General features: G+C 41.8%; 1 protein-coding gene across 1 annotated transcript in view; it reads right to left on the minus strand.

The window, feature by feature from the left end:
* The window catches only part of CSMD3 (CUB and Sushi multiple domains 3), a 796,050-nt gene that overhangs the window by 80,266 nt on the left and 702,630 nt on the right, over nt 1–13,154 (minus strand). Inside the window, exons 52-54 of the mRNA XM_015417873.1 lie at nt 8,136–8,309; nt 6,565–6,738; nt 2,422–2,607 (exon numbers count right to left, since the gene is read on the minus strand). Coding sequence (XP_015273359.1) covers nt 2,422–2,607; nt 6,565–6,738; nt 8,136–8,309 — 534 coding nt within the window. The remainder of the gene's footprint in view (nt 1–2,421; nt 2,608–6,564; nt 6,739–8,135; nt 8,310–13,154) is intronic.

Genomic DNA, 13,154 nt, shown 5'->3' on the forward strand with positions numbered 1-13,154 from the left:
TTTTAGAAAAGGAATAGTTCACACTCTTCTCCAAGGGTGGAAAGACAAATAGATAAACTCCACCAATCTCCTCCAGCTAGAAAAGGGAAAACATAGAAGGCCAGATCAGTATGAGGGAACAAAACTGAGAAGTGGAGAAGAAGAAGGAACTGGCCAGCACTCAGGATTGACTGTGTTATACCTGCTTACATTGTTGGGCTTTAAAAACATTAAAGAACTTGAGTCTACATACTAATCGGCTCCAGGGACACTGTACTCCCTACATGGAAATGGAGCATTAGACTCTGGGAAAGGTTATGCACTCCAGCCAACTGAGGGGGTGAGCCAGGTATCTGAGGCCTATTTCCATTTGCTCCGCTTCCCCTGTAGTGGGTATTTTCTGTGGTAGCTCCCCACCCATTTCTTCAAAGAGAATATGGGATTAGAAGAGGAGGAGATTGGATTTATACCTCGCTCTTCACTACCCGAAGGAGTCTCAGAGCAACTTACAATCTCCTTTCCCTTCTCCTCCCCACAACAGACACCCTGTGAGGAAGGTGGAGCTGAGAGAACTCTTTCGAGAACTGCTTGTGCGAGAACAGCTCTGAAGGAACTTGTGACTGACCCAAGGTCACACCAGCAACTGTATGCAGAGGAGTGGGGAATCAAACCCGGTCCTCCCAGATTAGATCAGAGGATCAGCTGGGAGTCGAGTTCTGATTCCCCCCTCCACTTCCCCCAACAAAATACCTATATGGTGAAACTGCAAAAGGAAAAGGAGAAGGAACACTGTTAAGGGGCAGGCAAATTTCTTTTTTCTGAAATTCACTTTTGTAGATATAGTTATTGATTCCTCTTATTCTCTTTCTTCTCCTCCAAGAGAGATTTATCTTTCACTCTTCATTATAGAGAAGTCAGTGACCTTTTTGTAACTTCAACCCTTCAGTTGTTTTATGTTACATACCAGAAAGTGGTGCTATAGCAAGAGGATAGGGAAATTTAGGAAAGCATTGCCTGCCTCTGGGCATCTACAGAGTGAAATTCTGGCATTCTGCAGAATTTCTCTTCCTGCCCTTCCTCTCTTTGAATATCTCTTTGATGAAAATGGCACTGGTTAGAAACTGACTCCAAATTCTTAAAAGGAGGGAAAGAAATGGGTTGTTGGATTTGGGTAAAGAGGAACTGGGTAAAGAGGGATTGAAATGATATGTTTCAGCAATATCATCTCATTCTGACTGTGCAAGAGACACTTCTAGTCACACAAGATTTCCAGTGGTTTCCCCCTTCCCACTGCGGATCTCATCCAGTTCCTATGGGTCCACCAACCCACCATGCTCAGAGCAGAATTTTGGGTGACATGGAAGGTTGCAATCAGATGGAGAAGATGGGAAAGTTATGTTCCCTAAGCACTAATAGTAGATAAGATACAACACATAGTCTTTAGAAGTAACAATAAGGGCTGTTTGTAAAGAGGCATTATAAATATCACATAAAGATGAAAAGGGGGGTAACCAGCTAGCCAAGACATATCACTATTGTGTATACTAGTTAAAATAATATAGCAATACAAGGGTTGGATCCACCAAGCCTTTTCATTCAACCTCACCTAATTCCCTTCTTTACTCCATCCCCCATGGCTTTTTAAGTCATCAAGTCATAGCCCATTTATTGAGACAACAGCAAGAGGCTTTCAAGGCAAGTAAGAAGCAGAGGTGGTTTGCCATTGGCCTTCCTCTGCAGAGTCTTCCTTGGTGGTCTCCTTTCAAAGAATTGGCCCTGTTTACTCTGAGATCTGATGAACTTGGTCTATACCATGCCACCTTCCCTTCCTTTGTACCCATGCAGGTCCCATAATCCCCAAAAGAGCCTTTTTGGTGGCCAAAGGGGACCCCCTCCTCCCTTCTGTATAAGTAGAAAAGCTGGATGGATCCAACCCAAAGTATTTGGTAGCACAAATATTATTATGGTCAAAATAAGAGAAAGGTATTCAACTGGTACCAGTTCTTCTCTATTAAAATGCATTTAAGCCTTATAATACATTTAAACATATTTTCTCTATGGAGGAGGTACACCTGTGATACATAAACATTTTCCAAAGAATATTTTCCATAACACAGATTGTGTGGCCTTAGTGAAGACACAGAAGGGTCAGTGATCGCAATGAGGATATTAGATTATTTCATTATAATTGATGGGGAGGAATGCCCTGTGATGGAGGGAGCAGGAAGGCGAGTGATCTGAAATATGACAGATTTTTGACACAGCTAGCCCTTCTGTGTGCATGTGTGGAGACATAACCCAGTGTAGGTCACTGCATGGAATGATCAAACACAATCATTTTGCTGCCTGTACAAGACACGAAAAATTATGCACAGCTGTCCTGCTTATTTTAACAAGCAAATATGTATTCTGTACTCATGTACACATTTCTAAAATACTTACTAATGCATTCTGGCAAAGGTTTATCCCAGTGACCATTTGGCTGGCAGACTAAAACTGAAGATCCAAATAAAAAATATCCAGGATTGCAGTCATAAAAAACAACAGTGCCATAGGTAAAATTTCCATGCTCAATTTTACTTTCTCGTATGGAATTTGCAGGAATTCCTGGATCAGTACAGTTGACCACTGCAAAAGAAAAGTATAGATGACATAAGAGTATTCATATATCAAACCCTGAGACTTTTCCACTTTCAGAAAGGATTTTTGACTTCTTTTTTTAAAACTTTATTTTACTGGCAGTGCAATCCTAAACTATGTTACAGCCTTCTAAATCCATTAACAGGTTTGGGATTGCCCTATGAACGATTTGATAATTATGCACATGAGAGTAAGTGGGAAGGTCATTCTGACAATAAAAAAAATAAAAATCCAGTGATGGGTAACTGTATGAATGATTGTAACAGCTTATTAGGAATGTGATTTTTTGACCTTTAATTTTTAGTTTTGTTTGTTTTACTTTTATTCAGCATTACATTTGTTAGATTTCATGATTAGACATGTTTTTCAATGGGGCATTCCAAAAAAAAAGAAAAAAATGTATATACTAAATAGGAGAGCATCATAATGACTCCAAAATCTCGTATAGGCATCATCTCAGTAAAAGGGGAAACTTGAGAGGTCATCTACTGCAGCTTATACAGAATCAAGACAGCCATCCCTGAACCACTGAGCCAGCAATGATTGATAGGGACATTGTAGAAAGAAAAGGTATCAGCACAATTCTCTTCTATTGCAGAGTTTTTTTGACTTTGAGGAATGGGAAGTTGTAATGACAGTTTCATATTTCTTGGCTCGGTCCCACTCTCTCTTATCTTATCAATCTCTCTAAACCAGACTGCTGAGTTCCAGGGAACTGACTGAAAGAAATCAAATTCATTCATTTGCTGATATTCCCATTCATTTTTGTTACTGTAATGATTTTAACAAATTTGGCCTTTTGAGTTGATCCCCCCCACTCATTTGGAAATGAGCACACACACTTATGGTTTATTCATCCTTTGTAATGAGGGGAATTCCATGTGATGAAACTGAACGTGTCTGGGTTTTCTTTCTGGAATTAATAAAGCTGTCTATCGACTGTCTCTTCAATCACAGCACTCATACTGATTATCATTGTACCTATTGTTTTACTGCTTTTCTATACCATATACATGTAAGTGGCATATAGGAAAGAAGAGAATGAGCTCTTATTTTGTTCAAAGAGTCTGGAAGAGAAGAATGGCAATAAGACATAGGTGACACAATCTATGGGTGGGGATCCACTGCAAGGAGCTTACAAGAGCCGTGCCGATATCACTTTTCTCTCTCCTGGTAGTCTTTTCTGATTCTGGCAAAGTTTACTCTCAGGACTGGGGGTCAGAGGTCATTTCAGGGGGGATCGCGGGGGATTGCAGTTCCCCCGGGTGAGGTACGGGGCGGGGCACATGACAAAGCCCCGCCCCCTGCTTCCGGCCGCCCCGCTTCCGGCCCTCATTCAGCCAGGAGGAGGCAGGAGAAGAGGGAGGGCAAGTTGCTTCCTCCCTGCCTCTCCCCACCCCTGCCTGCCTGGGGCCAGGGAGGGCCTTCGCGGGGCTTCCTTGCACTCCTGCCGGCTTTGCAGGTCCACTGCTCGGCAGTGGAGCTGCAAGGCCAGCGGCGGCGGCCGGGACCGTTGGGGGCGGGGTGTGTGGCCTTACGACACACGTCCAGTGATGTCAGGGGGTGTGGCCTTATGACACACTTCCGGTGATGTCAGGCGGTGTGGCATATGCTAATGAGTTATGCTAATGAGTTTCTCTAGGTCTTTTTCTATGAAACGACCCCTGCTGGGGGTCCCATGTGGACTAATAGCTGCACAGGTTGGGAGCCTGTGTCGGGAAGGAGGCAAAATCACTTCCTCTTTGGTCAGCAAAGCTCCACCCATTCAAGAGGCAGGAAGGAATTATTTTACTCTCTTCCTCCTCCTCACAGCAGCTTCCTAACCTGCATGAGGGTTCTGTGCCCCCAAGAATAAACCCAGGGCTGGAAATGGCTCCTGAGAGGGTGGAAAGCTGGGAGGCTTGGGGTCCATCAGCATCTTCCGCTGGTTTTCATAGAATCCACCTCTATGCGTATTTCATACTGGACTAGTAGACCATCAACAAAATTAAATTATGACCAATTTTAATATATAAGGACAGTATTTGAATGTGTTTTCTACCCGTAAGATTAAAAGCAGGCATTGGCACTCAAAAATATGGAATTAGTATATGGACTAGATATTGAGTAGAATATGTACAGGTGGTTTTGATTTGGGGGGAGTAGATCATTTTAGCCATACACTTTGAAAAATGACAATAAACCAGACAATGTAGAGCAATGTATAAAGACATGATAGAAACAAAAACTAAAATACTAGATAAAAGAGAAATTATGCCAAATAGTGACTTACACGCAGCCTTTAGTGCAGAATTTTTTGCAGTCATTTGAGCAATTTTTTTCATTATGAATGTTTCTGTGTTTTTTCCTGTCACTGTGACAGGAACCTACTACAGGGTTCAAGAACAACTTGCAAGCTTGCAGATATTTAAAAGTTTTCCTGTTTTTAACAGGCTTGATTAATTTTAAGGTTAATCAGTATAAATGTCATAGTCCCAAAGAGAAGAATTAGATCTGTTACCCCACCGGGGGGCAGGGGGATGATTTGATTCTATCAGTTTTGGTGTTCAAAGCTAACTTTTACAATACAGTTTAAAATGTCATGGCTGCTTAACTTTTTCAAAAGCAAGTGAATCAGTACATACCTTGGGCCTCTGACCCTTATAATAATAATACTTAGAACAATATATTTTAGTGCCTAGTGCACAGAGGTGATTAATCACAAAACGGCAAGATTCTAAGTGAACCTCACATATTTAATAGGCGTAAGAATCCAACACCGTAAGGTAATTTTTTTTCAAATGCTTGCCAAGTCAGCTGTAGTTCCAAGTGAAAAGCATAATTTCAAACAGAAGACCGAATACATTGTGCGAAACAATTAAAATACAATATGTTTTTATATTCTATACTGTCTTTAAAATCTACCACAGACTATACATAGTCCCTGTTGGAAGTAAACATATAATCTATAAACACTTAATTCATTAGAATTAAAAGAGCATGTATTACTAGCCCAAAGTACTTCACAAAACAGGAATTCTTGGACCAGGTTTCTCCACCTTCTGAATCTGGAGACCTCAGCACTGCAGGTAGCTCTCTGACAGTTTTTTTTTTCCAGGTTCAAGGGGATGTTGTAATAAGGGGTGGTAGGAGAGTCCTGGTACCCCACTGCAACTCTGCCTGTAGCTTTCAGATCTAAGCCATTATTTTTGAAAAGCAGAAAAGTTTCAGTTTTCAAAGACCTGTTGCCCCACCCTACCCAGATGCTTTTTAAAACAGTACCTAGGACACATATTAACTGCATGGTATCCAATTTGCTATTTCTTCTTTATCTGTAGCAAACTTTCCTTTAGAACATAAGAACATAAGAGATTCCAATGTTGGATCAGGCCAAAGGCCCATCCAGTCCAACACTCTGTATCACACAGTGGCCAGAAATACCAGTGCCATCAGGAGGTCCACCAGTGGGGCCAGGACATTAGAAGCCCTCCTACTGTTGACCCCCCCCCAGCACCAAGAAGACAGAGAATCACTTGCCCCAGAGCCCCTATCTATACCTTGTGGCTAATAGCCACTGATGGACCTCTGCTCCATATGCTTATCTAATTCCCTTTTGAGGCCGTCCATGCTTGTAGCCACCACCACTTCCTGTGGCAGTGAATTCCAAGTGTTAATCACTCTTTGGGTGAAGAAGTACTTCCTTTTATCTGTTCTAACCCGACTGCCCAGCAATTTCATGGAGTGCCCACGAGTTCTTGTATTGTGAGAAAGGGAGAAAAGTACCTCTTTCTCTACCTGCTCTTTCCCATGCATAATCTTATAAACCTCAATCATGTCACCCCTCAGTCGTCGTTTCTCCAAGCTAAAGAGCCCTAAGCGCCTTAACCTTTCCTCATAGGGAAAGTGTTCCACCCTTTTATCATTCGAGTTGCCCTTTTCTGCACTTTCCGGCAGATCAGTTCTTACCTTTACATATCGGTGGTGGATGGCTCCACTGCCTGTTTGCTTGACACTGGGCTTTTGTTGGTCCTTGCATGACATAGCCAGTGTTGCAAGAGAATGTCACAACGTCATTGAAGTTGAAACCATTCCCACTTGTTCGTCCATAAATTGGACTACCGGGATGACCACAGCTAACAGCTAACATCAGAAACAAGCACGAGAGGAAGAGTATTGTTATCACTTTTCACTGTACTGAAAAATTAAGTGTTTTTGTTTTTTTGTGGTGCAATAAAGATATCCTCGCCTCATCTCGGGTTGGAACAGATTTATGACCATATGCTGGAAAGTAAGGGATGCTAAAGGAAGTTAAACCCATTGTTTATGCCAGCAATAGCTCTCACATCATTTTTGTAGAGGCTCAAGATCTTCAGAGGTTGCACTAGGGCTGGCAAACAAAACAAATGTGGGGCTGCACTCCAGGGCCTTCCCTTGCCTTTCCTCTTAGGACTGGTCTATGGCTGTCAGATGGTGGCATACAGTTTAACAATTGAGAAGTAAGGGAAAAGAACTGGTGAACTAGATACAACCCATGTGTCTTATTTTAACTCATTTTGGTGCTTTGAGCATGAAGCAGTTCTCATCAACTTTCAGTTATAGTACTTCTCGTTCACTTCTGTGAGAAACAGATAAATGACTCAACCATGCTTCCACAGAACCAAATAAATTGCTGTGATTTCTCTTCTGAGTTCTTCATGATAATCTTTTTTCCAGATTCCTCAAAACCTCAGGTCTCATGGCTCACATGTTCCAGAGTACACAGAGTCTAGGGCCCCACCCTGTGTTAAAGTTAGATGTGAGTGTGTGTTTTATTCAGTTTTCATGTGCACAGTGCCAAATTTGGATCAGGGCCATGACCTGGAGAAGGAGCTTCAGCCTTACCCCATTTTCCAAATCAGAAACAGTTGGGGGCGGGGCTGCAATTTGGCCCATCGAGGAAGCCCACGTGTACATGCATGCCCCAGTCCTGATCCAAATTGGGCACCGTGTGCATGAGAACTGAGGAGAACCCACAGAACACCTCTGTTATACAGGGTAGGGACTAGATGACCCTAGAGGTTCCTTCCAGCTCTATGATTCTATCCAATCTATGTACTCCATATCATGTGAACTGGATTATGTGATGGAACTGAGGGAGGGATTTCTAGGGGACTTAAAGGAATTTAAAAAAATCGGAGTCCCACTTTTCCTTTTGCATTAATATCTGGGTTAATAGTTGGTGTGCATAATCCTGAATAGGCTTTATTTATTTATTGGAGGACAATGTCTTCAAAATAAAACAGTTTTCTAAAGTAACTGAGACAAACTATTGCTGGTTTCATCCCCCAGTACAATATAAAGGTTAGGTAGAATAGGGAGAGGATTTTTAAAATTGATTTTTAAAAATCATTATCTATGCTAATCTACTGCAACATGCAGTTTCCTGAAAAACAGCCTTTAGTATACAGAATAATAAACTGCTCACTTTAACTCTACCCTTTTACCAAATTAGAAGAAACAGAACATGCATCGTGCAAACCTCTGCCATCCTTACTTACGCACACAGGCTGGAAGTTGACCAGACCAGTTGTGATCTTGCTGGCATATTCGTACAGATGAACCAATCAGTCGAAAGCCAGGATTGCACTGGTACACAACGGTGTCTCTGTACCCATAATTTTCTCCAATTACTTGACCATTGACTATAAGATCTGGAATACCACAATGGCCCGCTAAAATAAGGTAAAAAATAATAATGATAGTTTAAAATGTATACAAGTTGACGTTTTAACTTGATAAACATTGGCCTTTTATTACATTCAGATTTCATCATCATTCCAAGAAGATCAGGGCAGAATGTATGTTGTGTTCAGTGAAAAAGTTGGACAATAATAGAGCAAATAGAATTGTCCTCACAACCTTGCAAGGTGTGTCGAGATGAAAGATTGTGTCTGACTCAATGCCACCCAGTGATCTTCTTGACTGTGCTGGGATTTTAAGCCAGGCCTCTTCAGTCCAAGGTGAACATTCAATCCACTACACCAGATCTCCTATAATTTCTTTGAAACATCTTCCTTGAATAAGAACAGTGAAGCTCAATGTGGCAGAGTGGTTAGGGTGCTGGATTTGGATCAGCAGGTTCCACTAAGACAATATGCTCATTAACCATGGGCTAGGTCCACTCTCAGCCTAATCTAATCTCTTATATTTGTTTTGAGGATGAAATGGGAAAATCTTTCTGTACCCCATCTTGAGCACTTCCGACGAAGACTGAGCTACCAAAAAATTATTGTAATCAAGCATTCAATTAAGCTCAATCACTGTTAAAATGCTACCTTTCCAGCTGATCAGGGTTGCCAACCTCCAGGTAGTATTGCAAAAAACACAAAGAAGCTGCCACACAGAGCGCTGCAAAATGTAAATATATTAACACATACAGATGTCACAGTATATCAAAGTAGATAAATATTGGCTGCGGTCACACGCAACATTAGCCACGCAAGAGATACGGAAGACAAGCGGAGTTTCCGGTCGCGATCTCACCAGCACATCTGGGAAGCGTAGCGCTTCCGTGGCACAACTGAGGCTTCCTGCCGAAAAAGCGCAGCAAAAAACTAGTACCTTGGAGGTACTAGTTTCCAGAAACTGCGGGGCAAGGGCGGGCGTCTGATCGTGTTTCCGGTGGCATCCGGCGCCCGCCCATGTCCCCTTGCGGAAAAGGGTTTTTTTTCCCCCAAGTCTCCGTGGATGCGCACACGCACCCAACGGAGCATGCGCATTCGTAGTGTACACAAAAAAAGAAAACCAGTTCGCCGCGCCGTGCGCTTCTTCATTGCGCGCAGGCGTGTGTTGTGATCGGCACCTCTCCCTACCCACGGAAGCTCCACAGTACCTCCACAGAACCTCCACAGTAGGTCTGATCGCTTTACTGCATGTTAGTTTGCCCCGGGGCAAACAGCCACACTTCTCCTCTGCAGTTTCCTGCCCGTGTGACAGGGGCCATTGTTAAAAGAGTCAGTTAAACAAAATTTGCGTCCTCCAATTATTCATTCATTATGGATTGCAATCATTCAGAGAAATATATTCAAGATGGTCCTCACCCATTACACTTAGTAACTCTCAAGGACAGGCATGCTGACAGAGGTAGTAAAGTCATCCTTGGGAGTTTCTAAGTGTAACAGATGAGGACCATCTTGAATACATTTCTCTGAATGATTGCAATCCATAATGAATGAATAATTGTAGAACACAAATTTTGTTCACCTGACTACATTCAGAAGAAGTACAGTACAAAACGGAAGCATACTCCGGGGAATTTTGTCAACGTCTTCTTATGATTCTTGGAAAAGGACTCTGAACAACATTTATCTACTTTGATATACTGTGACATTTGTATGTGTTAATATATTTACACTTTGCAGTGCTCTCTGTGGTACCTTCTTTGTGTTTTTTGCAACAGATTCTTGTAGCTGTAACCTCCAGGTAGTAGCTAGAGATCTCCTGCTATTATAACTGATCTCCAGGCAGCAGATATCAGTTCACCTGGAGAAAATGGTCACTTTGGAAATTGGACTCTATGGTATTATGCCCCAAACACCACCCTCCTCATGCTCCACCCCCAAAACCACCAGGTATTTCCCAATCCAGAGTTGGTAACCCTACAGCTGATACATATGACAAATTACAAAGTTGGTACCAGCTGACTTATATTTAAGGCACATCTGCACAGCTTGTGAATCCCAGGCAAACAGAAGCCACTAGCCATGTAAAATGGCTAATTAGGGAATCAGTAAAACTCCTAGCACTTGCCTGGCACTAGAATTTTAAAAAGGTTGTTAAACACCTGGTGGGCTATAATGCTTACCTGGTGGATTGGACTCTTGTACAGTTTTCTGGGTCACAACTTGTACTGGTCTCATTTAAATACAAATCTTGTAAAATACTTTTCTGTCCCTTGTGGTATAAAGCCTCAGTATTATGGATAGGGAAGCATATGACCTTCAAACATATTTATTCGCTAAGATGTACTTGGAATAAACCCAGTGTGGGGTTTTGGCCATTCAAAAGTAAAAGTCATTGTGGGTTCAAGGAGGGTATAAGGAGAGGCACTGGAAGGAATGATCACACACACCTGTCTCCTGTCCCGCAAACCGTGGTGGAGGTAAGTCTCAGCCATGTTTAATGTTATTTCAGAGGATTTCCCACTACCTGGTTTTGGGAAACCACAGATTCAGTCCTCTATGAAACTCTCACATGTAAAACAATCACATATTCTCTCGTTCTATGTAAGAGGATATCCTAATGAATGGAGAATGTGTGGATTCTCCATTTGAAGACAAGATCTGGCCTATGAGAGTGAAAATTTTGGGCATTTATGAAAGGAAGTGGTTGTTGTGAACACTTCCATTTACAATGATTTGCATTACCAAGGAAACCATTCTATCTCTCTGCATGTCTTGGGGAATGGCTTCCTCATGATGTATAATGCGTTGAAAAAGGAAATGCAGAAGGATTTTAAACAATGCAATAATAGAATGATTACAGATAACTGCTAAGTGTTTATTGCATAACCATTCCAGCATGGCTTGTTCCCTTGGATTTCTGTGTCTTGGAACGGATTCCCCTCCACGCCCTTTTGACTTTTCTTTCTAAGATGTCTGTGATGAAAAGAATATCAAAGTGCCAATATGACATTGTCAGGAATATGAGTGCACCAGCTACAGTAAAGCATGGCTGCACACCACACGTTTTATGGGCCCGTCTGTTCTTAATGGTCTTTCAGTGCTTCCATTTTAAACTCTAATTTTCAGAGGTCTCTGGGCCAGCTGGGAAAAAAATGATTCTTTTCCTAAAGCTTAAATCCATTCTACCCGGACATTTTAAAAGTTACAAAACTATTGTTCAGTTTGAACTATAGTTGCTCTTGATCATTTCTTTGTAGACCAATTCCGCTTTCCACATGCCTTCTCACAAAAGAAATTTCTCTGGGATTTTACTTTATATGACAAAAATATTTCTACAGTACAGGAAAAAAGAACAAATTATTTTATTCAGTAATATGGAGACTGCACATACCAAATCACTTTTTTTTGTTATAAACATGCCACTTTGAATAACTAAAGTTAGCATCCAGAATGATGCCAAAAGAGCAGATCTATTCTTTCTATTCACTTCACAATTCAGACCAGAAACTTCCTTTCTATCCAGCTGATTTTTAGTGCCTAAGCAATTGGTCTGACCTAAAAATGTCTGGTGGCTCAAAGCCTGCTTCAGTTGGATGACGGGTGGGCAAATCTAGCATCTGGGGTAGACATTTTTAAAGACAGTCATAAGAAATGCAGTTTCTCAGAAGTATTTCAAAAGCTTTTTTTCTGGGTAATAATGTACCATGCTTGCAATCAAGACTGACAAATGCACAGCATCTCTCATATTTTTATCCCAAGCTTTGCTTTGGGGAGGTAAGGGTATACAATTTCCCCTCCCCTGTTTCATCCTGACAGCCACATTGTGAAACACTTCAGGCTGAACGGGGGGGGGGGGGGGAGAACCTGAGCCCAAGAGTATGCTGAGCTTCATGGGATTTAAACCCAGGTCTCCCCAGTCCAAGTCCTTACCACACTAGATCGGTATCCTAAATATCATGACTAAACACTCATTTGGTAATTAATGAAGTAATGACCCCAGACTTTTTACACCCTTCAAGCTATTACCTAGTCACAACAATCATTCAGCTATATTTGAGTCCAGTAGAACCTTAGGTATCTGATAATGGAAGCATTGACTCTCGAAAGCTTATACCCCCAAAATCTTGTTGGCCCCTAAGGTGCTACTGGACTCACATCAAGCTGTTCTACTGTAGACCAACACAACTACCCTCTGAAATCTTTCAAGCACCTTATGAGTTAGGCAGAAAGTAATCTAGTTTACTGCAAGTAGTGTAGTTTTCTTTCAACAGACATGACCATCATAACAAAAAGGATAACATTTTGTTAGTATCTGCCATAAGGTAATATCTGTAATAAGGAAAATTTAGAATAATTTCATGGAATGTTGCAGGGTGGTTTTGTTGTTTAACTAACTCACCAGATAACCCTTTCCTTCATCAGAAATGTGATATTTTAGCAATTCAAGAGACATGGACAGACCAAGAAATTACCCTACAAGATTTTAATACTTACTTGTTGAAAGCTAAAGGAGGAAAGGGCCCGGGAAGGTTGGTAGGTGGTCTGGCAATATTAATCTCAGCCTCTCTGGAGTTTAAATGTATAGAGAGACCCCCCTTAACGCAAGACAATAGTTCTGCATAGTAAAACAAATAGTCTGATTTTAATAAATGTCTATATTCCTCCCCTTTCACTAAAAGTCCAATTAGATGAATCTTGAAGCTCCCTAGAGAGTTATAGATCTGAACTGGGCACTACAGGCCGTGGCTGGGTGGCTCAGACTGAGCCGGCTGAAACTAAACCCAGCGAAGACGGAGATCCTGTGCCTGAGTCAGAGCAGACTGGGTTTGGAGCTCCCTCTCCCGACCTTCGATGGGGCACCGTTGGTGCCAGGGTCGGAGGTTAGGAGTTTGG

The sequence above is a fragment of the Gekko japonicus genome, unplaced genomic scaffold (assembly GCF_001447785.1).
Source record: "Gekko japonicus isolate JY-2015 unplaced genomic scaffold, Gekko_japonicus_V1.1 scaffold449, whole genome shotgun sequence".
Classification (NCBI taxonomy): Eukaryota; Metazoa; Chordata; class Lepidosauria; order Squamata; family Gekkonidae; genus Gekko; species Gekko japonicus.